This window comes from Pelodiscus sinensis, chromosome 6 (assembly GCF_052426305.1).
Source record: "Pelodiscus sinensis isolate ZL-2025 chromosome 6, ASM5242630v1, whole genome shotgun sequence".
NCBI classification, from domain to species: domain Eukaryota; kingdom Metazoa; phylum Chordata; order Testudines; family Trionychidae; genus Pelodiscus; species Pelodiscus sinensis.
This window is the reverse complement of record NC_143057.1, coordinates 91,268,035-91,292,404: the sequence shown is the minus strand read 5'-3', so window position 1 is coordinate 91,292,404 and position 24,370 is coordinate 91,268,035. Positions and strand designations below refer to the sequence as shown.

The following is a 24,370-nucleotide window of genomic DNA, read 5'->3' as shown; positions in this document are numbered from 1 at the left end:
CCCATTTTCCCAATTATTGTAATTTAATTCCCTAATACATTTGTGATCTTATTTTAGAGTGTTCTTCTTTATTCATACATCAAACTGGGAGGATGCACTGAGGGGGTACTCCAACCAATGACAGATGCGGGGAAAAGGGGCCTGCATCCTCTGAAATAGGGAGCCCCCGATATAAAGGGTCATTTTTTCATTTCTATTTTCTTAGTTGCCCTGGCCCCTAGATAACAACGCACACACACACCCTTACTGCCTCCATATGAGAGACAGCAAAGGAGGTGGGGAGGTGGGAACCAGCGTGCACGGGGAGTGGAGTGGGCTCAAAAGCTGGCTCTGTGCAAGCACCGGCTCCTGCTTGCTTCCCTGCATATAAACGCATAACCAATAAAAAAAATCCAGTTGTTACACACTTACACACATTTGTTAGTGTCCCTAATACACATTTGATAGTGTCCCTAATATATTCACTTGCTAAAATATTGCAGTATTTTATCTTCTTGGTAGCTTTAATATTTTGTCTAAATTAGGAAACGTGATAAATGTTGATTTCTTAGTTAATACTTAATAAAGATATTGATCCCTAACAAGAGGTTGTGAAAAAAGTTTGTTGATATAGATAAGAGCACAGAGTCTGTAAGAAAAGCACATGAATCAGAAGCTTCAGAAAGGTACTGGAACCAAAACAATATCCGGGCAATCATTTTGGATAAGGAAACAGAAACCTTCTATCTCCACTTATGAAATGTGCACACTTGTCATTACTGCATAAAACCAGGTTCGGCGATTCTTGTTTTGAAACACTAGGAGCCCAACCCCCCATCGCCCTCCAAGACAGAAACGCTTAATGCTCGTGCAACTTATTGTGGGGAGGATGGATTGTCCCTGTAAAAACCAAGGCCCCGTTTGCTTTGCATGGCCACAAGAGCACGCACCTTTGCCCCCACGGCGTTTAACCATCACATGGGCATGGGGAAGAAAAGGGCTTCAGAGTCAGAGGGGCAAGCGAGGCGACGCCGCCTTGGCAGCCCCAGGGAATTAGCTCAGGCGACGCAGAGCGGTGTGGCGGGAAGAAACCGGTCCCGCCCCGCACAGCAGAGCTAGCGAGCGGCTGCCTGCTCTCCCGGAGAGCGGCCCCTGAGCCGCCTAGGGACTTGGGGGGAGCTACCAGGGAGCCCCCGCAGCCGGCGCTGACACTCGGGATGGGGGCCCTTGGAAGGGGGGAACAGCCCGTTACCATGGCGAGCTCCAGTCCTCCCGACGGTCAGAGCCGCTCCAACGCCCGTCAATTCTGCGCGCGCTCCGCTCTCACTGGTTGTGTGCGGATGACGCCCGAAGGCGCCGCCGCTTCACTTTCCGCCGCGCGCATGTGTCGCAGGGAGTGACGCGCACTGACATGGCCTCCGCGGACTCGGCGCGCAAGAGGAGGAAGCTCGAGGAGGCAGCAAGAGCTGCCGTAGGCGGGGATGAAGACGAGGGGCCGGAGGGAGAGGAGCGGTGGGTTGGGCCCCTCCCGGGGGAGGCTGCTCAAGTCAAAAAAAGGAGAGGTAAGGCGGGGAGCCGCGGCCGGGGCATGGAGGCAGTCTGGGCGGGCGGGCGCTGCGATCGCTCAGAGGGCTGGTCGCCGGACCGATGATAACCGCCTGCAAGACTCTCGCACCGTTGGCATTTCTAAGGGTTTACTGTAAAAACTGCCCCCAAGCGTGTCTGTGCTCCAGCCTTGATGTGCGATCCCACGTGCGCATGAAGAGTAGCTCGTCCGCTCGAAAAATAACAAAACTACAGGTTGGATCTCTCTGGTCCGGCACCATCGGGGAAGCAGAGAATTTGCCAGCTCAGGTGAGGTCTTATGCCTGAGGCTCCCAAGTGCATCACCTGCTGCTGGCAGGCTGCCCCAGCAGGCACCCTGCTTTGCCCTTCTCCAGCCTGGCTCGCCCATCTGCTGTCTCCCTGAGCAGCAGAGGCTGGAGCCCCGTGCATTCGGCCCCACAGAGCTCCCAGGGCTGCTGAGGGGCTCTGGCCTTTGCCCTGCATTCCAGTGGGCTGCAGTCCCACGCTCTCGGGGGCTGCCACAGTGCCCTGGCTCCATGCTCAAATGGATAGCTGTGGGCCTTCAATTCCAGCCTGTGGTCCACAGGACTGCTGCCAGGCTCCGGACCTGGCCCCGACCTGCACTCCAAGAAGCTGCTGGAGGACTCTGGTGCTGTGCTACCGTGGGACTCTGGCTTTGACCTGCGCTGCCGCAGGGCTCCGGCTTTGGTCTTGCACTGCCGCCAACTGGGCTGCTGACCCTGAGGCCCCGACCCAGCTGGCCCTCCTGCCTTTAGGATCCCAGGCTTTCTGGTCCATGAGCATCCATGGCCCTGCTAGACAACAGATGTTGCCAGACCAGAGAGTGCTGTTTTTTGGAGATAAAATTGGTTCCTTTGTTCTGTCATTTTACAAGGCGATTGGGAAAATGTTGGGCCCCAGCAGGTGAATTTCATGATAGTGCTGTAAAGTCTTAGAATCATAGAATCATAGAATAATAGGACTGGAAGGGACCTCGAGAGGTCATCGAGTCCAGCCCCCCGCCCTCAAGGCAGGATCAAGCTCCGTCTACACCATCCCTGACAGATGTCTATCTAACCTGTTCTTAAATATCTCCAGAGAGGGAGATTCCACCACCTCCCTTGGCAATTTATTCCAATATTTGACCACCCTGACAGTTAGGAATTTTTTCCTAATGTCCAATCTAAACCTCCCCTGCTGCACTTTAAGCCCATTACTCCTTGTCCTGTCCTCAGAAACCAAGAGGAACAAATTTTCTCCTTCCTCCTTGTGACACCCTTTTAGATATTTGAAAACCGCTATCATGTCCCCCCTTAATCTTCTTTTTTCCAAACTAAACAAGCCCAGTTCATGAAGCCTGGCTTCATAGGTCATGTTCTCTAAACCTTTAATCATTCTTGTCGCTCTTCTCTGTACCCTTTCCAATTTCTCCACATCTTTCTTGAAATGTGGCGCCCAGAACTGGACACAGTACTCCAGCTGAGGCCTAACTAGTGCAGAGTAGAGCGGCAGAATGACTTCACGAGTTTTGCTTACAACACACCTGTTGATACAACCTAGAATCATATTTGCTTTTTTTGCAACAGCATCACACTGTTGGCTCATATTCAACTTGTGGTCCACTATGACCCCTAGATCCCTTTCCGCCATGCTCCTTCCTAGACAGTCGCTTCCCATCTTGTATGTATGGAACTGATTGTTCCTTCCTAAGTGGAGCACTTTGCATTTCTCCTTATTAAACCTCATCCTGTTTACCTCTGACCATTTCTCTAACTTGCTAAGGTCATTTTGAATTATGTCCCTATCCTCCAAAGAAGTTGCAACCCCACCCAGTTTGGTATCATCTGCAAACTTAATAAGCGTACTCTCTATCCCAATATCTACATCATTGATGAAGATATTGAACAGTACGGGTCCCAAAACAGACCCTTGAGGAACTCCACTTGTTATCCCTTTCCAGCAGGATTTAGAACCGTTAACAACAACTCTCTGACTACGGTTATCCAGCCAATTATGCACCCACCTTATCGTGGCCCTATCTAAGTTATATTTGCCTAGTTTATCAATAAGAATATCATGCGAGACCGTATCAAATGCCTTACTAAAGTCTAGGTATATGACATCCACTGCTTCTCCCTTATCCACAAGGCTTGTTATCTTATCAAAGAAAGCTATCAGATTAGTTTGGCATGACTTGTTCTTCACAAACCCATGCTGGCTATTCCCTATCACTTTATTACCTTCCAAGTGTTTGCATATGATTTCCTTAATTACCTGCTCCATTATCTTCCCTGGGACAGACGTTAAACTGACCGGTCTGTAGTTTCCTGGGTTGTTCTTATTCCCCTTTTTATAGATGTTCTTATTCCCCTTTTTATAGTCTTGTCTTAAATATGTAGAATTGGCTAAGAATAGTATGAGGATATGGAATCCTAGAACTGGAAGGGACTTTGAGAGGTCATCAAGTCCAGTCCCCAGTCCTCACGGCTGAACCAAGTACCATCTAGACCTGATAGATGTTTATCTAACCTGCTCTTAAATATCTCCAATGATTTTGATTAAAACTAAAGCAGGTAAATTAAACCAAGAGTTGTTAATAATGGAGAGCTGAAGATGTGATATGATATTTATTGAAAGAAAATAATTTCTACTTTTCTCTTATTTTGTTCAGTTCTGGAATTTGAGCATGTCTATCTTGAAAATCTTCCAAGTGCTTCAATGTATGAACGCAGTTACATGCACAGAGATGTCATCACACATGTAGTGTGTACTAAGTGAGTGTTTTGTTTTGAACAGTCTTACAATTGCAAAACTTGTATATGTATATGATAGGGGTTTTTTTCATAGAAACTTTACTAATTGAACCTGATGTTTTTGGAATATGGAATTTAAATTCTTCTGAGCTAATTCAAATAGGTTTGGTTTGATTAAAGACCCAACAAATTTTAAATTTTTTACATAAGTGTAGTATCATGTAATCCCCAGCCTATTTTTGAGGTTTTAAAATCCCATTTTCCTATTAAACTACTTTTGCCATCACTATTTCTGTATGAAGTACTGAAACAAACTATATAAGTTATATGTCAAATACAATCGCACGGATAAAGTAAATAAAACTTCAGAGACCGAATAAATGTTTCTAACTTCTTGTAATTGCATGTTACTTCTAACAATATTAGGATAAAAAAATCAGACTGAAGTGTGATGTTTAAGTTGTTGTAGTCTCTTTACAGATCAAGTTACAGAGTGTGGGAAGGTAATACAGGTTGGATCTCTCTGGTATAGCACCCTTGGGACCTGACCAGTCCCAAACGAGAGTTGCCGGACCAGGGGAGGTCTCTCCCCTCCTGGCCCATGCTGAACTGCTGCCCTCAGCTAGGGCTCCAGCCCAGTCCTGCTGCTGCCTGCCTGGCCGTGGCTGCTGCGGCTAGAGCTCTGCAGCTGGGGCCAGCCCCCAGCCACTGGGGCCAGAACTCCCTGCTGCCCTGCCTACCTCTCGGCACAAGGCTGTGCTCCAGCCCTGCAGCCAGACTTTCCTGTACCTGGGCTCTGTGGTCCAAGAACATCTGTAGTTCAGCAGAGCCACATGTTGCCAGACCAAAGAGTCCCAGTTAAGGGAGGTACAATCTGTAACTTGCTTTTTAACGATTAATACTGAGGTTAAACTGCTACTGTACACTTTGACGATTGTTTATAGTAAGATATACAGAATATTTTACTAATATGCAAGGAAGGTCTTGATGCTAGCAGTTAACCAATAGCTGCAAATGCATTATATATTCATGTTGTACTTTTCTGAATGAAAGAAAAAGAGGAAATGCATATGCATCACAATAGCTATGCTGAACTAGTGAATTGATCTTGTGCACCATTATTGATTCTTCCCTTTAGTTTCTAACATATCAATTGATATATTTATCATTGCAGGACAGATTTTATCATAACTGCCAGCCATGATGGACATGTCAAATTCTGGAAGAAAGTAGAAGAAGGGATTGAATTTGTTAAACATTTTCGTAGCCATTTAGGTAAGACATCATATTTGTTTGATTTGCTTGTAATAGAAAACAATTTTTCTTTAACTATTACTACATATTACAAAGAGAATATAGATAGTAAATAGTTGTTCCATCAGGTATTCTCCAAAGCTGGAGAATCTGGTGCTAGTAAGATGCTGAGGGCTTAAGACTAACTGTGGAAATAAACTTGAATGTTTGTTATGTGTATTGTTCACAGGATTCTTAACAATTTATTAAAATAATTTTCTGTGCTTCATTTATACTTTTAGAATTTTACAGTATTGTTCATGGTAACAGTAAAACTTGAAAATTGCTATTTTTAATTAGATGCACCAATCAGCTTTTAAAAAACATTTAGATTTCTTCTAAAAGTTTAATTGCTACCATTAACTTCAGCAGGTATGTTTCAATATAAAAATATTAATAGTTTCTGAGCCCAAAAGCCCATCACGTGATAAGTGGGATGAGTGAAGTAATTTAAAAATATTAATTTGATGTTGAATCATTAATTCTCTGTACAGTGACTAATTACTCCAATGCAATGAAGCCATGAATAATGCAATGTAGAACTTGTTTATTCTGTACTAATTTTAAAATACAGATACTATATATAACAATTGCAGGTTCTAAAATCTTGGTATCAGATATTTGGAACATCCCTTCTTTAAAATGGTAAATACAGTTTTCAAGCAAAGCATGCCAAGTATCTGTCTTTTACATGTTTTAATATTATATTGGGTTTATTGTAACAGGGGTCATTGAGAGTATTGCAGTTAGTTCAGAAGGGGCATTATTCTGTTCTGTTGGGGATGACAAAGCAATGAAGGTATTTGATGTAGTGAACTTTGATATGATCAACATGCTGAAACTTGGGTAAGTTATGTCATTCCGTAAAAACATTTTTGGTGATTGTGTTTTGAGCACTTTGAATAAAAGTTAATTAAACCAAATTCTGTTTGATTACTTTATGCAAAAAAAATCAAAATCCAATCAGCCCTATTTTAACTGACTTACGGGAATGTGTGCTATTAGAAATGTCTCCATCAGCTCAGAGATTTCCTGATATATGTAGAATTGCAATATACATAACTCTAATTCCTTTCTGTAAACAGTGTGCAGGCAAAGTTTTCATGTTTTTCAATAGGAATGTAAAATCCTAATTAATCAGTTAACCAGTTAAATGCTAGATTAACCTAAAATGTAACTGGTTAACCAACTAAGCGGACTCTTAGCCTTGAGGCTGCTGCTGCCACTGCTGGTAGCAGGAGCCCCCAGGCCTGTTCCTGGGGCTGGGGTTGCCAGTGGCAACAGAAGGTGATGCTCCTGGTAAGAGTGATGCTTCCTGGGTTGGGTAACCAGTTATCTCGTCACATCCCTACTTTTCAGTAATAAGATGCATCTGATGTTCAAGGATATATGCCACGTGGCATATGACAGGATACAGGATAGTAGTCCTATCTCATGATAAAAGAGTAAAAACAATGAAAAAAACAAAAGCTCTGTTAACAGTAAGTTCTTATCAGGTCTTTAGTATTTCTCAATCTGAAAGTGTTGTATCTACAAAGGCCTTTTTGTACCACACTTATTACTGTTATATCTGAAGTTAACGTCATGTTTCTATTTGGGGTAGTTATTTTAATTTTTTAATCCTATCGTCAGTTTACCTTACCTTTTACTACTTACTTAAATATTGAACAGTGCACCTTAATATTGAACAGTGCACTCACAACCAGTTAAAGGGTAGGAGCTACCATTTTTAATTTTTAACTGGGGAGCCACTCACAGTGTGGTCTCTGTTCTGCCATTGTGATAGCTACTCACTTGATTTCTGCTTCTTAACCAGGTTTTAATCTCTGACAGATCATGACCAAAAGTATTTTGAAAGTCCAAAATACTTTTATCTATCAATTCTTAGGTATTTGTTAATTGAGTGGTCAAGGAATTCTACAATAGCACATTTTTTCCCTGTGGCTGTACTGGTTTCTTTGTATTATATTATGTTGACTGTTGATTTTCATAATTCTAGTTTTAGTGTTGTTTCTGCCAGCTTACCTGATGCTGAAATATGCTCATTGGTCTATTATCCCCAAGATTTCTGTTAGCACCCCTTTTAAAGATAAGCATACCATTGGCTATTCTGGTTCATTTTAAGATGTTTTTGTAGCAACTTAAACCATTTCATTTAAAAATATTTCAGAATTCTTGAGGGATATAATTTGGTCCTGGGGGTTTGTAGCAATTATAATCTATTTGATCTCTTTATTAATCAATTTGTAATATAGTCCTGGTGATTTTATTGCAGGACTCAATCCTGCTTCTATTAAATTTGATAATGAAATTCCCTTTGTCTTCAGTTGCATCAGAATCTGAGGAGCATTTTCAAAATAGAGAAAAAATGCCACTGAATAATAGAAGTTTTGTGGTAATAGATATTGTAGTAGATCACCACCCTTTTTTGTTTTTCCACATTTACCTTCTGTACTCTCGCTTATTGTCAAAACTGCTTTGTGGAGCCATGTGGAAAAGAAGAGATTGGGTAACTGGTCCACCTGGAAGGAGTACTGCAGAAAGGGATCTAGCGGTTATAGTGAACCACAAGCTAAATATGAGTAAGCAGTGTGACACTGTAGCAGAAAAATCAAACATGATTCTGGGATGCATTAACGGATGTATTGTGAGCAAGACACAAGAAGTAATTCTTCCACTCTTCTCTGCACTGATTAGGCTTGAGTTGGAGTACTGTGTCTAGTTCTAGGCACCACATTTCAAGAAAGATGTAGAGAAATTGGAGAGGGTCCAGAGAAGAGCAACAAAAATGTTTGAAATTCTAGAAGACATGATGTATGAAGGAAGACTGAAAGAACTGGGTTTGTTTAGTTTGGAAGAGAGAAGATTGAGAGGGGACATGATAGCATCCTTTTAGGTACTTGGAAACTGCTACAAGGAAGAGGCAGAAAAATTGTTCTCCTTGACCTCTGATGATAGGACAAGAAGCAATGGGCTTAAATTTCACAAAGGAAGTTTAGGTTGGACATAAGGAAAAACTTCCTAACTGTGTGGTTGAACACTGAAATAAATTGCCTAGGGAGGTTGTGGAATTTTCCTTACAGGAGATATTTAAGAGTAGGTTAGATAAACGTCTGTCAGGGATGATCAGATGGTGCTTGGTCCTGCCGTGAGGCCAGGGACTAGACTTGATGACCTCTTGAGGTCCCTGCCAGTTCTAGTATTCTATGATTTATGGGGTTGGCTACTAAAAGGTACTTTCCTTTCACAATACGCCACTGAATTTTCATAGACCAAATAATTATCAGAGCTAATAAATAACACTTCTACCCCGAAATTGACTCCTATATTTGATTTCAAATTGATTAGTTTAGTTAACTTGAAGTCAGGGAGGTAACTTGCTACCTATGTCCTGGACTATCAAATTACTGATCTCTCTGAAAATAATACTGAACAAAAATGTAGTCATTGCATAGACAAATGTGTAGCAAAGTGTTGTGTGTAATATTGATGTAGCTGTGTTCCTTCCAGAATATTAGCAAAACAAGAGTGAGGTAATATCGTTCATAAGACTAGTTAAAGATACTATGTCACAAATTTTTTCTGATTACTAAATTATTATGCATATCTAGATAAATCAAGGCCTGCTTATTTATTTCTTTTTTCCATCCACTTTCTGTTCCAGCTACTACCCTGGCCAATGTGAATGGATATACTGCCCTGGAGATGCCATATCTTCTGTTGCATCTTCTGAGAAGAGCACAGGAAAGATATTCATATATGACGGTCGAGGAAATAACCAGCCTCTTCATGTTTTTGATAAACTCCATTCATCTCCTCTTACTCAGATACGGCTAAACCCCACGTACAAAGTAGTAGTGTCATCTGACAAGTCTGGAATGATTGAATACTGGACTGGGCCTCCTCATGAATATAAATTCCCCAAAAATGTGAACTGGGAGTATAAAACAGACACAGATTTATATGAATTTGCTAAATGTAAAGCTTACCCATCCAGTATATGTTTCTCACCTGATGGCAAGAAAATGGCCACTATTGGTTCCGATAGAAAAGTTAGAATTTTCAGGTTTTTGACTGGAAAGCTTATGAGAGTCTTTGATGAATCCCTCAGTGTGAGTTCAGTTTTTCTTCTGCTTTCTGTTCATTTTGGGGGGGGGGGGATTTATATTAATTGACTTATCAGTACCTTTAACCCCTTTATCACTAATTTTTGTAAAGGTGGATTTTATTACTTAACTTACAAAGGAGGGTTTTTCTATATTCATGTCTTTTAATCTTACACTTCAAGTGTCTCTAACTTCTACACATTAATCAGTGCTGAATATACTTAGAAATTTAATTGCTGTTTTTCATTTAGAAAATTTCATAATTTTTGTGCAGCTAGATTACCCATTTGCTAGAAGACATTTGGGAAAATATCTGGTCTAATCAAAATCGGAAAAATAATCTTTTTAAAGTTTGATTTGTTTAGTAAGCTTACTTTTTATTTTTTGCCTATGGTCAGATTTTGATAGTTGAAAGAAAAATAATTCTAATTGTGTATATTTCAGTTTGTGCTATAGCTAAAGGAAATACTTGAATCACTCAACTACTTACTGAAAGTAGGGATGTAAAATCCCTTTTAATTGGTTAAATGTAACCAATTTAAGGTGGGGAGGGGAGCACGATGGTGCTCCAGCCCCCCGCCAATTAATTAGAACTGGTAAATCTCACCCATTACGGGTAAGGCTAACTGGTTAACCATTCTCATCCCTAATTTAAACATGTGAGTAGTTGAGTAATCCTACTGAAATTAAAGTTAAGCATGTGTTTCAGTACTTTGCTAAATCAGAACATTATTTTGCATCTGTGCCATTGGTGATTGTCTTGTCTCTGTAGATGTTTACTGAGCTGCAACAGATGAGACAACAGCTGCCAGACATGGAGTTTGGCCGACGTATGGCTGTTGAGCGAGAGTTGGAGAAGGTGGATGCAGTCAGGTTAATTAACATAATTTTTGATGAAACTGGACACTTTGTGCTCTATGGAACAATGCTGGGTATTAAGGTCATAAATGTCGAAACTAACCGGTAAGTCTTATTCCAACTGTGTTTATGCACCTACACATAATGGTTAGTCTCTCAAAGTCTGATTTCAGCATTTTTTTTTAAACATTCTTGTTCCATTTAAAATTTTGCAAGTCAACAGATCTATTTCTTGAAGAGGTCATTGGTTTAAATTAATCAGAAAATAAACTGTTAATTTGCCAAATACTGAATTTTGTGGCATAGAACTTATAAACTGAGAGAAGATATTCATAAAAATAATTGAAATAAGTATTTTGTACAGACAGTTCATTTCTGGCAACTAGCAAATACAATATGACACACTAATGAAAAGTTAATGAACATTTTGTTTAAAATTCTATACTGTAGAACAGCCTTGGCCAATCTGCAGCTCTTGCCCCCCAAAAGTGCGGTTTGGGAAGCTGCTCCTGCGTCCCCCACTCCCTCCAACGGCTCTCGCCGGCTTCCCTCAGCTTCCCTGTGCTTACCAGGTTGGAGCTGCGGGGTTTTAAAAATGGCACCCAAGATGATGGCCATCTTAAAGAGGCAGCCTCCTTTAAAAAAAAGTTTTTTTAATTATTATTTATGGTTTTGCTTGACAATTCTGTTCTGGGGGGGGGGGTTATTGGTGGTGTGGGTTTATTTTTTTTTGTTTCATGGTTTTTTGGGGGGGGGGGGGGGGGACTTGACAATTCTGATGTGGCTCTTTGCATTTTTTCCGCCGCTGTTTTGGCGCGCTCTGTTAAATGGGTTGGCCATCCCTGCTGTAGAATAATGAGGATCAATTGGCTGGGATTTTTAGGGTAGGGAATTCTAAGTAGTGGTGTATAGGGTTTTTTTTTTGTTTGTTTGTTTTTTAAATAGCAATTTTGAAAAGGGGAAGCATTGTAAGTAAACTTGTAATAGCATTCCCTTCCAACCCCTGCCTCTCTGTCTATAGATACACATATAAGTACATATTTGATCAGATTAGGTACAGAGTTTCCTGAATCCTTCTAGGAATCTAGTTATGGCTGGAGGGGAGAGAGTTTAATGGTAATCTTACCTTTTTGTTTTTGTTTTTAAACATCATGTACAATAGGTGTGTTCGTATCTTAGGCAAACAAGAAAATATCAGGGTAATGCAACTGGCTTTGTTCCAAGGTGTAGCAAAGAAACATCGTGCTGCAACCACTATAGAGATGAAAGCATCTGAAAACCCTGTTCTTCAGAATATCCAGGCAGATCCAACAATTGTCTGCACATCTTTCAAAAAGAACAGGTTTTACATGGTATGTATGGTTTCTGTTGGAACAATTTAAATCTTGAATTCACCTTTTTGTGTGCTTGTATTTGTTTTTTAAACCTCTTCTCCCATACTTTTTAATGCTTTTTGTCTTAAATTTTGGCAGTAAAACAACTTTCCCAGACAAGTTTCCTTAAATTGCAACAATATTTCAGAATTTTTAGCTTAGCTATATCTATGAGTATGGACCTTCCGTTTTTACTGAGTTGGTCAGGCAATTGTGAATCTTGGTCTACTTGTATATCTTAAAATATGTGCTCCTCTTTTTGCAATTAGGATTTTTATAGCTATATTTATATATAACCATGTCATTATTTAATAGTGGCTGGGAACACCAATGAAAGATCAGGATTAATTTGTGCTAAACTAGGGGTCTCAGACTCAGCCGGAGGAATTGCACAGTCTGTCTTGGGAGTATGGGGTGGGGCAGGATGCAGCCTTAAGGATCACCAGGTGGGGGGTGTCTGGTGCTACGCAGCAGCAGGGGACAGGCTCTGCAATTTCTGCTGCTGCAGAGAGAGCAGGGGTCCTGATCGCTGCTGCTGCCCAGCATCAGGCCCCCCCCGGTAAGCTCTGAGACTGCATCCCTTGGGGGTCAGGGAGCAGGGCAGTGGTGGGAAGAGGCAAGGCTTGGGAGGCCAACATGCCCCCTGGTGGGGGTCAGTACTCCTAGGCAAGATTGCACAGGTGTTCCATCCAGGGATTGCCTGCAGGCTGGGAGTTTGAGATCCCTGTACTAAGCACTGTATAGACAAATAACAATTTTGTTGCAGAAGTCTGACTGCCCCTTACTTAACTAGTACTTGTGCTTAAACATAATTGTTACGATACAGCTTCAAGTGTGCATACTCTATACTGTAAGAAGGCAGCTATAGTAATTAAGCACACAACTCAAAAATGCAGACCAAGAAGAAAAGTTGCTCAGGATCCAGCACCTTTGAGATTATCAAACATACAGAAGGTGTACAGTGTATTTTAGTGACTGGAAAAACATCTAAGACTTTATAAAGTACACATTTGATCCTGTATGCTGACACTCCTCAACTGTTGGATCTTTATTGTGTATCTTCTCTAACTAGTTTTGTCTACTGCCTTTTGAAGACTAGTCTGTGGATTTCATTGTTGTGGCTAGAAATGGCTCTTTAAAAATATATATATATGATAAAAAGACACTAATTCAGAGTGTGTTTGTTCAAGAACTCCTCCTAAACCATAAGAGCTAGGACCACCAAATTTGGTTTGCAGCTTCCTCTTATCATAACTTAAACCAAGGTCAGGATTTGGTTGTGCCTGGAAAATGGAAAGTACCAGTAATGCTCCAGCAGCGGCCCCTTTTCATGGCAGACAGGCCTGGCCACAGCAAACAGGAGCTGTTGTACTCAGCATGAGCTGGGACCAAGCAGTCATGGCTTGCGCTGGTCCGTGACACTGCGCCACTGCATTTTAAATGTGGTAAGGGCCTGGTGGCTCTTACTAAATTGAAAATGAAGAGCCACAGTGCAGGTGACTCAGTCCTGGCTCCAGGCAGCTCTGGGAGCTACCCCCACTGCAGCTCTGCAAAGCTGTCCTTACAAATTGTATTGACTACATGATTAGTCTGATAACCGCAATTCAGCATCACTAGTGGGCATAGCCCCCAGAGCCTGTCTCTCCTTTACTCCCCCGTGGAGAAGCTGCAGATGATGGAGGGGTAACTTGAGGAGAGGAAATCCCCAGAACCTCACTCCTCCCAACAGCCTGCAGTCAGGGGCTGGCCGCTGAAGGAGTGAAGCTCACGGCCCATGACCTCCCCTCAAACAATTTGCAGCTGCAGCAGGGAGCAGTCACCAGAGTTTGTCCCCTTCCCAGACGGCCTGCAGGCCGCAGTGGTAAGTGAGGAAGCCGCTTGAGCGGGTGGCAACCTCTGCAACCTGGTCCACCCCAGACAGCCTACAGGCCATAGCCGGGGCAGGGGAGTTGAAGGGGTCAGTAGCCTCCAGAGCCTGGTCCCTCCCAAACATAGCATGTAGATCCCGGGGAAGGGCAACTGGGAGGAGGTCGCTGGCAGAGGAGCATTGATCCAGCTCCCTCGGAGAAGTCGCTGCCAGAGCAGCACCACCCTTGCCACCACAGGTCGACCTAGTAAGCTGCCTCCTCCCTCCCAACTCCCAGCACCTGCCTTGAATCGTGCACCTCCAACTTGCCTTGACTTCAGCACTCCCTCCCCCCTGCCCTGAACCTCCCTGATACCTCCCACCCCTCTACCCTTAGCCTCCTGCCCTTCCTTACCCTCTGAACTCTCACTCCAGCCTTCATTTTTGAAAAATACAATAGTTGAAATAACACATTTTTCATTTACTGAAAAAAATTCCTTCAGTTACAGACCTGAGCAATGGCAGGTACATCTGCTAATATTACTATATTAGTATGAATACAAAATAGGAGAACTTACTGTGCCTCTGTAATGAAACCAAGAGATGTGTCCAACTCCACCTGATCCTAGCAGAAAGGTCATTGTCTGAGCATGAACATACTTCACATATACACATTGTATATTATTTCCTTTTAAAAAAAAAAAGTATGTAAAGGTAAGAGGAAGAGATCTTACAAAGGACTACTTCAGTTTCCAAATATGTACTGAAGATTGTGACCCATTCATTTGTAGGTGTAAGGACAGTCAGGGTGTGTCTAGACTACACCTCTCTGTCGACAGAGGGATGTAGATTAGGCATGTCGAAATTGCTAATGAAGCGGGGATTTAAATATCCTGTGCTTCATTAGCATAAACATGGCTGCCACTTTTTTCTACATGGAGCTTTTTTGAAAAAAGTGGCAGTCTAGACACGGATCTGTCGAAAAATAAGCCCTTTTTCAAAAGATCCTGTAAACCTCATTTTTTGAGGCCTACAGAATCTTTCAGAAAAGGGTTTATTTTTTGACAGACCCACATCTAGACTGCCGCTTTTTTTCGAAAAAGCTCCGTGTTGAAAAAAAGTGGCGGCCATGTTTATGTTAATGAAGCACCGGATATTTAAATCCCCGCTTCATTAGCAATTTCGACGTGCCTAATCTGCATTCCTCTGCCGACAGGGGGATGCTGTCTAGATGTAGCCTCAGAGTCTTTTTATTTCACAGATACTGAAATGTTAGAAGATAGTATTTTATAATATCTTTCTGATTGATTTTTAGTGGGGAAGCATTCTATGGTATCTAAAAGCAAAAAAATATAAGTAGCAACCTTTCTTTTGTTTTTCAGTTTACTAAACGTGAACCAGAAGATACAAAGAGTGCAGATTCTGACAGAGATGTATTTAATGAGAAGCCATCTAAAGAAGAGGTCATGGCAGCCACTCAAGCTGAAGGTCCCAAAAGGGTTTCTGATAGTGCCATTATCCACACAAGCATGGGAGATATTCATGTCAAGCTTTTCCCTGTTGAGTATGTATTTGGTACCTTTTTTGAAATAGTTTTGCTTTGTATTGCTCTTTGAGTCTGGCTGTTGTCCCACTTTCCCTGGTAACTCACTGTTTGTAATTTGATTTCTTCTCTCTGCCCCTGTCATTACATAACATGATTGCTCACATATTTAATTACATAAATCAGCAGGAAATGTTAGCAAATGAAGCAGGGAGGGCAGTGTTCTCCTTCGAGTGGTCCCTGTGGGTGCTCCACTCTGGGTGCTGGTGCATCCTTGCGCCGGCAACTGGAGACTTTTTCTAGCAGTTTCTGCTGTGCAGGCGCCGCAACACCCCCTCATGCCTTTGGAATCCATTAGGCGTGTGCGCGGCGCGGCTCCTCAGTTCCTTCTCTACCGTCCTTGATAACAATTAGGTCTGGGTCAAAAAATCTTTCAACGTCATCTCTTGAATTTATTCTTTTAACAGTAATGTGCAGTTTAGCCCATCTGTGATCCAGTCAGCAGTTTCAGTGTTAAAGGAATAGTAACTGTGTGGCTCTGTGCTGAGCAAGATATTTCTTTTAACAGTAGAGCACGTCTTCAAATGTCTAACTTGCATTAGATAGTATTGAACATGTTCCTTGATATACTTACTCACACTGCAAGCAATGGTTTGACAAAATGACTTTGGTAAAGGGATGCTAATTTATTGTTTTGCTTCTGAGTTGTCTGCTACGGCTGTTACGAACGTTGGTTCAAGTTTAACATTTTGTAATTTTATATATAGTATGTAAATGGAACATTGGGAGGAAATGCTGTGTAGTGGTTAATAGAGATGTTAAATATTGGTTAATTTTAATAGTCGAGTAACCTCATTAATTCTTATCAGTCAGTTGACTATTCTATAGTCCTTCAAGGGCAAGGCCGGCAGCCAGTGCTCTCCAGCCTAACTCCTAAGGAGCCCTTTGCCACTCCATGCTGCTGCCTCTGTATCAGAAGCAGCAGCACAGGATGCCAGGTGGGAGCTGATCCACGAGGGGAGGGAATTTAAAAACCAGCTTCCCTCGCAGACCAGCTGCTGTTGCCCCATAGTGCTGCCTTTGATAAAGAGGCAGCAGCACAGGGTGGCATCAGCCCCAGTCTAGGGGACAGTCTGAGTTCCTGGACCTGGAGTGAGCCAGAATTGAACCGGGCTGCCTGCCTGCCTGGCTCCTAATACACTTTAAATGCAGAGCCACAGCAGGGGTAGGTCCTGGACCCATCACAAGCCAGGACTGAGCCGGGCTGCTGGCCAGCCTGCTAAAATATTTACTGAAGGAGGGGGATGTGAAATGCATGTCATCTATAGCACTAACCTATAAGTTTTTGCTTATTGCCTAATCAGTTAATCGACTACACCAGCGCTTACCAAAGTTTGTTCCGCGGCCCACTACCAGTCCTTAGAAAAATTACTGCACATGATCCTATTAACTTGTGTGACGGGGTAGCAGCACCCTGCTCTGCTGAGCACAGCCCTCTTGGGAAAGAGCCCGCCATGGCGGTGTCTCTACTAGGCATGGCTACATCTGGCGGGCATAAGATCCAGGGAAAAGTCTGGGTGCCGTGCACACTGACACAGAACACCCTGCGCCGGCTGATAAAGCCGACAGGATTGGGGCCAGGAGAGGGGGCAGAACAACCTGCTGGACAGGTAGGGCCAGTGACACAATTTATTTGCATATTCATCATTTGCTTAATGAAAATCCAAATATGCAAATAAATGTTACCGGTCCTCCGCAAGCTTGTGAATGGGTTTACTGGACTACACTATTACATCCCTGGTGGTTAAGGCACTGGACTAGAACTTGGGAAATAGGCTTTCCTCCCTCCACTCTCCAGCTCTGCTTTTCATCAGCTGTGTGACCCTGGGCAAATTGTTGCACCCATCTACACTTCCTGGTTTTGTCTGTTACCTGTTAAGCTTATACAGTCTTTGGGGTAGGAATTGTCTTATGATGTGTATTTTGTAACAGCTGGTACAATGGGTTCCTAATTTCAGGTAGAGCCATTAGGACCATATCGCAATACAAATAATAAGTGTTATATAGTCTTGCCTTAAATTTGTTATGTAACTGCAGGTGCCCCAAAACAGTGGAGAATTTCTGTGTACACAGCAGGAATGGTTACTACAATGGGCACACATTTCACCGTATTATCAAGGTAATTTACAAAAAACTAATGCTTTTCCTGTTGGTTTGTATGAGTCAAAATACAGAGCATAAGATGTTTGTGCTGGTTAAGTCTGAATTTTTTTGTTAATTAAGCATGCTTTTGTTTCATAAAAACTTTCAGCCTTTACAACGAACTGTTGGCTTTTGAAGATTGTTCTGATTTATTAAGGTTATAGTTCAGTTTAAAACTAGTAATCTTGCTGGTAAACTGCTGAGCAAACCTGAAAACTGAGATATGTGCAAATCACAATGTACCCTCAGTTACAAAAACCAGAGTTATGACCTGATCAGTTAACACACCACATATGGAATCAGAAACAGTTAAGCAGCAGCAGAGTTAAAAAATAAAGGTCATTATTACCATATTAAACAAACTACTATGCAACAAAAAAATGCTACCTTCTCCCCCTTTCTTAAAGTTTCAAAGCTGTACATTTTTAAAAGAACAACTATCAGAGTTTGCTCAGAATTATGAACAACCACCATTTCCGAGGTGTTCGTAACTGAGGCTCTACTGCACTATACAGGCAGTCCCCGAGTTACGCGGATCCGACTTATGTCGGATCCGCAGTTACGAACGGGGACCTCTCCCTGGTCTCCAGCAGACCAGGGAGAGGAAGCAAAGCGGCGGAACACGCGGGCAGCGGGCAGCCCGACGCGTCTGGGCTGTCGGCTGCCCGCGTGCTCCGCGGCTTTGCTCTGCTTTGCTCTGCTCCCCGTCGCCCTGGTCTTTGCACTGGTCAATTTCAGCAGCAGCTGAATCAGGACGCCTGGGGCAGAGCAGCTTGGGTGCTGCTGGGTTGGTCCAGCGGCGGCGCTACTCGACCAACCCAGCAGCACCCCGGCTGCTCTGCCCCAGGCATCCCCAAGTCAGCTGCTGCTGAAACTGACCAGTGGCTGACTACAGGAAGCCTCTTCCCCCGGGCTTCCTGGATTCAGCCGCTGATCAGTTTCAGCAGCAGCTGGCTTGGGGTTCTTAAGTTGATTCTATATGTAAGTCGGAACTGGCGGTCATTTTCAGCAGCGGCTGAATCTGGACGCCAGTTCCAACTTACATACAGATTCAACTTAAGAACAAACCTACAGTCCCTATCTTGTACGTAACCCGGGGACTGCCTGTACCGAAAATCTTTGCTAACCAGGACGAAAACTAAACAAAGAAGCAAACAACCTGTCTACAAAGTCTTGGTTGTGCTTATCATAGAGCACATCATTATGCAACAATATTAAAAGTAAATTGCAATAAGTTGTGATGCTACATTCTGAGATTTTCTGTGAATTAGACTATACCAGGAAAAATTTTTGAGACACGATTTTTTTTCTTGATCCTGATCCTTTCCCTAGTTGAAATCATTTGGACTGCATCATTTTCCTGCAGAAGCTCTGACTTGTCCATGGAGGCTCTAAGGTCACCCATCCATTTTTCTTGTAAAGGTAGTAACTAGATTGTTAGATAAATGTGACAACCACTGACCTTCTTCCCTTCATTGACAGCAGAGCGGAGTTGTCCCAAAAGAGCAAAGTTAAGGCCAACAAAAGCTTTGTCTATGAGGAAGCATGCTCAGAAGTCACAAAAGGGAAATTTTGCCACAATTGCTCCCAGCACTCAAATCCTTGCTCTACCTGGACAGTAGGTTCAGAGTCTTGACAACTTGTTTGCACAAACTGAAAAGTCTGAACAGCCCTCTGTCATTCCCCCACCAGCTTGAGCCGGTTTTCAAGGTCAGGTCAGACTTCTTTGCCATTTGAAATCCAGCAGGGAAGTCTGTCTTGAACCATTTATAGTTCTTTGAGGAAACATTCTAAACTTCCCAGCCCTTGTTCTCTGGAGTAAAATTGTCAAGTAATAGTCCCTTAGCAAAGAACCTGGCATTCTTGCTGGTACTTCCTTCCAAGAGGAGGATCTGAGCTCCCTCTGGGATGTTCCCCTTGTGTTTACTTTCCAACTATATTGGACAACGAGAAGCAGGTGCTAGATTCCTCCCTATAAGAAAGGTGCCAGAAGACAACATGATCTAGGGAGAAGGGTCATTCTCTAGTTGGAAACCAAAAGAACAACAAACACACACTCCTAAAGGGAAGAAGAAAAGCAAAGTGGCCAGACTGCATAAGTGAAAAGCCAAGAGACATCCTGGATGTACATCATATTCCATTAGCTCTGTTATACAACAAAGACCTCATCATAGAATTCAGAGTAGACACATAGGGATTAGGTAGGTCTGTGCTTTCTGCAGGAATGGAAAGCTTGTGCTTTAAACGTCAGGTAGATAACCCCTCCATGCTCTCTTGGTATGTTGCGAGCAATATATGTTAGAAGATCTTATTTCAGAGCCTTTCAGATTTATATGTTCTACATGTGATTTATATGTGATGTGTTTAATTCCTATGTAGGGTTTTATGATTCAAACTGGTGATCCAACTGGTACAGGAATGGGAGGTGAAAGCATCTGGGGAGGAGAATTTGAAGATGAGTTTCATTCAACTTTACGACATGATAGACCTTATACACTTAGTATGGCTAATGCAGGATCAAACACAAATGGTTCCCAATTCTTCATAACGGTGGTACCAACTGTAAGTAATATTTAAAATCCAGTTTAAAGGTCTGTTTTGAAGTTAAACCACGGTTGTACTATGTAAAGAAGCAGTTGTGCCAGTTCTGTAGTGAAAACGATGCTATTGTCCAGCTAGTTTTATGTATTTCATGTGACAGAAGTACATTGCTTAAGTTGGACTGAAAAATGCCCATTAGAAAGTGTGATTAAGATTGTGACTATGAAAAACTTCTGATTTGGGAAACAAGCCCATGTTTATAGACAACGGAATATTATAGCAGGAGTTACAACTAGAGATGTACACGTGCAACTGTCTAAATGGTTAACCGATAAGCACATACTTACAGACAGGTTCTCTGAGCCGGCTGTCACCCTAAGCTGTGGGCTTTGCAGTATAAAAGTTATACTGCAGTGCTTATAGCGAAGCCTTCCCGCTTCCAGTCCCAGTCCTCTGCAGTATTATAAGCTGAAACTGTAGAGACAGCAGTACAGGTACCGTATTTTCCGGCGTATAGGGCCCCCTATCTTTTTAATTAAAAGATAGGGTTTCATCTTATACCCCAGCGCCCCTCCGCCTCCTTTGCTCCCGGTGTCCCTGGTCTGCTGGAGATGGTCCCCAGCAGACCAGAGGCACCGGGAGCAAAGCCGCCAGGAGCGCCTGGGCTTCCCCCCCCGCCGGAGCCCCTCCGCGGCTTTGAAAGCCTCGGGGGAAGCCGGCGGCGGGGCATCCCAGGCGCGCATGGGCTGCCCCCCCTCCGGAGCCCCTCCGCGGCGGCGCGGAGGGGTTCCGGAGGGGGGGCAGCCCATGCGCGCCTGGGATGCCCCGCCGCCGGCTTCCCCCGAGGCTTTCAAAGCCACGGAGGGGCTCCGGCGGGGGGGCAGCCCATGCGCGCCTGGGATGCCCCGCCGCCGGCTTCCCCCGGGGCTTTCAAAGCCGCGGAGGGGCTCCGGAGGGGGGGCATCCGGCGTACAAGACTACCCCCGATTTTTGGGGGATGTTTTTTAACTTCAGAGGTTGTCTTGTACGCCGGAATATACGGTAAATGCTAGGATTTTTAACAGTACCACAGTTATGTTTTTAAACCACTTTATACATCCCTAGTTACATTATCTGCTAACACCTGAATTTAATTATTAAAAAATACCTCTCTTTCTAAGACTGGCCAAAACTTCTGCATGGAGATGTAGGAGGCATGGATACTGCTATTACCTTTGACTTGTTATATTCTGGCTTCCCGCAGCAATCAAGATTGGGGCCCAAACTCTGTTAATATTTTCATTTCTGTCACTTAGTTCACTGAATAATAGAAGTAGGAAACTTTTTAATGAGAGTCTTCAAGAAAACAACACACACTTTCAAAATGCTGGAGCCTATGGATATTTTTAGAAGCAATCTGCATATGCACAGTAATTTTACTATTGTAGAGTCTTTCAATATTTTTAGTGAGAGTGTTATTTTAGGGGCATTTATAAACAGTAGCTAAAGTGGTATGGAGGAGTAATGTACAAGCAGCGAAATTTTATGAACCTATGATCTACTTTATATTTGTGAGCAGTTAGGAACTTTACCCATTTTCTGGTTGTAGTAAAAGTAGGTGATATTGTCTGAACTATGTTTCAAACATGTAAAAACTTAGTCTTAATATATAAAGTAGGATGGAATTTATGCAACTTGATATTTCATTTAGAAAACTTTTTACATTATTGAAAGTGAATTAAAATGACTGCAATTTTGCCTAGCATGGTCTTCTGCTAATATTTAGGTATAAACAAATGAAGAATTTAATGTATAAGAGATAACTAGATTTAGACACTTATAAGCTTTCACTGTATGCCTTCAGAATAATTAACCATGAATACATATTGAAGTGCAAAACTTAATTTAATAACCCTTGTATACAAACATATGTGTTTAGTTATTCCAGCACTAAATCTCTCCCTGTCTTACTGTTTAACCTACAGAGTGCTTACTATTTTAACAAAAATTCTGTTTCTTCCCATCATCCTATCCTCTAAACAGCCCTGGCTGGATAACAAGCACAGTGTGTTTGGACGAGTAACTAAAGGAATGGAAGTTGTTCAGCGAATCTCAAATGTGAAAGTAAATCCCAAAACTGACAAGCCATATGAAGATGTCAGCATCATTAATATCACTGTGAAGTAAAACAATTTGAAAAATCTTACTTTAAAAATGTTGTGGGACCCAAAAACACAAACTGAGCATTGGACTTTGTTTTTACTAGTTCTTTAATCTGAAAAGCCCCAGAATTGAACAAACACCAACCTCTTCCACTAATCGTGTACCTGAAATGACCCAACCCAACTGTATTTTTCATAACTTTATATTTTTTAAATAAAAAGCAACTGTGTTTATTAAACTCTGTCTCTCTTGCATATTAAATTACATGTACTTGTACATTCAAAATGACTGAAGGATATTGCTTTTGGCATATGTCTGAGCATAAATATTAATCTAACGTCCCATTATTCTTGATAATGTCTTTTTTACTAACTTTCTCTGTGTGTTTGCATCTTCCTTAGAGTTTATATTTCATGCCAAAAATTAGTTTTCCTCATTGATTGATTGCTCTTCTAAACATGACTGTTCCTCTTACACAGTAATTTTAACTGTCAAAAAATCCGAGGCCCTAGCACAAGTGTGTGTGTGTGCGTGTGCGCGCGCGCGCGCACACCCACACACACACCAAAGCGGTTTTTGCCCTCTTTCAGTGAAATTCTCTTCACCCTAGCTCAGCAAACTTCTCCTTGGAGGATTTCGGGAAATATTGACGAGTGAATGCTGCATGTAATCTGAATTTCTACTCCTTGCAAAGATTTGTACTACCAATTTACTTTGGATTGCTGCTGACTGCGCCATTGCTAGTCAGCACCTTTTAGATGGGTTCTGTCATGACAGACTTTTGGAATAATGTAGTAATGGCTCCTAAACGTTTACACTTAAGAATGAATTTTGCCAAGAGTCAGGCAGAATATGGATTTACTGGTGATTAGATTTGGCTTTTTAAAAAAGGTGCACCATGAAGATGGGTTTTTTTTTCCCCTAGAGCTGATTTCTATAACTTCAGATAGAGAATTCAGATTACAGCTAGAGGTAGCATATTTAATTATAGTGCTACTGGACAAAGCAGATGCATATCAAAATTAACTGTTGAACTATTGAATGCAGTAGTAAATGTAAAGTCTCTAGGAGTTTCAGTACCCTAAAACCTAAGAAACACATTTTTGTATGACAGCTGAACAACAGCACAGAATACAGAACCAGGACTGGTGCCTGTAAACAAACTTTAAGAATCTGCAGGGGACTTGGCCACACCTATGGTAGCTGGACATCTAGTTAAATAAAATCATGCTGGACCACAGATGATGCCGGACTAGAGAGGTTCAACTGGTAGTGATAATCAATTAACCTAACTCTAAGAACATTAAGTCCCTGTTTTGGTTTAGTTTTCCCCTTAATGTCATGCTAAGTTTCATGCCGAAGAAAATTGTTATGAATGTTTAGTCACCCATTCAGTTTAGCTCATTTGAGATTTTTTTTTCAGATACTCAGGCTGTCTTAGTAAACTGTGTAATTTTAAAATATATCATGGGCAGATGGTACAATATTTTTCAGATAAGTAACGTGTGGCAGCGGCATTCATATTAGACAACTAACATTTTTGCCTACCTTCTTCTCTCCTGTCTAAAACAAGGTCAAGAGGAAGTCCCAAGCTTTGATTTAGTCTAAAAAACAATAGCAGGGTAGCATGAGTAACAGGACACTGAATGGAACCTATTACTTCAATCTTCAATAGTTTTGCATTAATGCAAAAATAGGTTTAATTAGGGCTGTGTCTAGACTGCAGGGTTTTTTGGAAAAATGCTTTTTTTAAAAAAACCTTCACCTGTGTCTAGACTACAGCCGCGTTCTTTCGAAATTAAATCGAAAGAACGTGGCTTTTCTTTTGACGGCGATACTCCTTATTTCACGAGGAATAACGCCTTTTTTCGAAAGTGCTCTTTTGAAAAAAGGCTCTATGTAATGCAAACTGCTTTTTCGAAAGAGCATCGTGACTGCCTGGGTACTCTTTCGAAAAAGCAGCTTGCTTGTTCGAAAGTACTGATTGTAGTCTAGATGCTCTTTTTCGAAAGTATCTTTCGAAAAAGCCTCTTTCGAAAGAGGCTTGCAGTCTAGACATAGCCTAGGAGAATAATCAATGCTCTGAATTTATACATTTTTTTTTAACTACCCTCCTTTTCAGTGAGACAAGGTGAGGCATTTTTTTTAATTGGACCTGCTTCTGCTGA

At 42.2% G+C, this 24,370-nt stretch overlaps 2 protein-coding genes across 5 annotated transcripts in view; one reads left to right on the top strand and one right to left on the bottom strand.

Annotated features, from left to right (window-relative positions):
* CENPK (centromere protein K) overlaps positions 1 to 1,367 on the bottom strand; it is an 87,348-nt gene extending 85,981 nt beyond the window's left edge. For 2 of the 4 annotated variants that reach the window (XM_089779376.1, XM_006117003.5), the window contains exon 1: positions 1,232 to 1,367. In XM_089779376.1, the coding sequence (XP_089635502.1) occupies positions 1,232 to 1,234 (3 nt within the window). In that variant the 5' untranslated portion in view covers positions 1,235 to 1,367. The remainder of the gene's footprint in view (positions 1 to 1,231) is intronic. The other 2 variants (XM_089779375.1, XM_075932390.2) reach the window with 2 other exon arrangements.
* On the top strand, positions 1,359 to 22,440 carry PPWD1 (peptidylprolyl isomerase domain and WD repeat containing 1). Its single transcript, XM_075932385.2, has 11 exons — positions 1,359 to 1,541; positions 4,217 to 4,319; positions 5,473 to 5,573; positions 6,317 to 6,437; positions 9,256 to 9,703; positions 10,470 to 10,660; positions 11,718 to 11,907; positions 15,157 to 15,338; positions 17,415 to 17,496; positions 19,899 to 20,081; positions 22,083 to 22,440. Exons 1-11 carry the CDS (start codon positions 1,391 to 1,393, stop codon positions 22,224 to 22,226), a joined length of 1,896 nt encoding a protein of 631 aa, XP_075788500.2. The 5' UTR covers positions 1,359 to 1,390; the 3' UTR covers positions 22,227 to 22,440.
* Positions 22,441 to 24,370: the final 1,930 nt, after the last annotated feature.

Bases quoted from the DNA above. Each gene is read 5' to 3' on its own strand.
- PPWD1 (XM_075932385.2), top strand. From the start codon at position 1,391: ATGGCCTCCGCGGACTCGGCGCGCAAGAGGAGGAAGCTCGAGGAGGCA. The intron at 9,704-10,469 runs GTGAGTTCAGTT...TTGTCTCTGTAG, and splicing joins TCTTTGATGAATCCCTCAGT to ATGTTTACTGAGCTGCAACA. The intron at 10,661-11,717 runs GTAAGTCTTATT...CATGTACAATAG, and splicing joins ATAAATGTCGAAACTAACCG to GTGTGTTCGTATCTTAGGCA.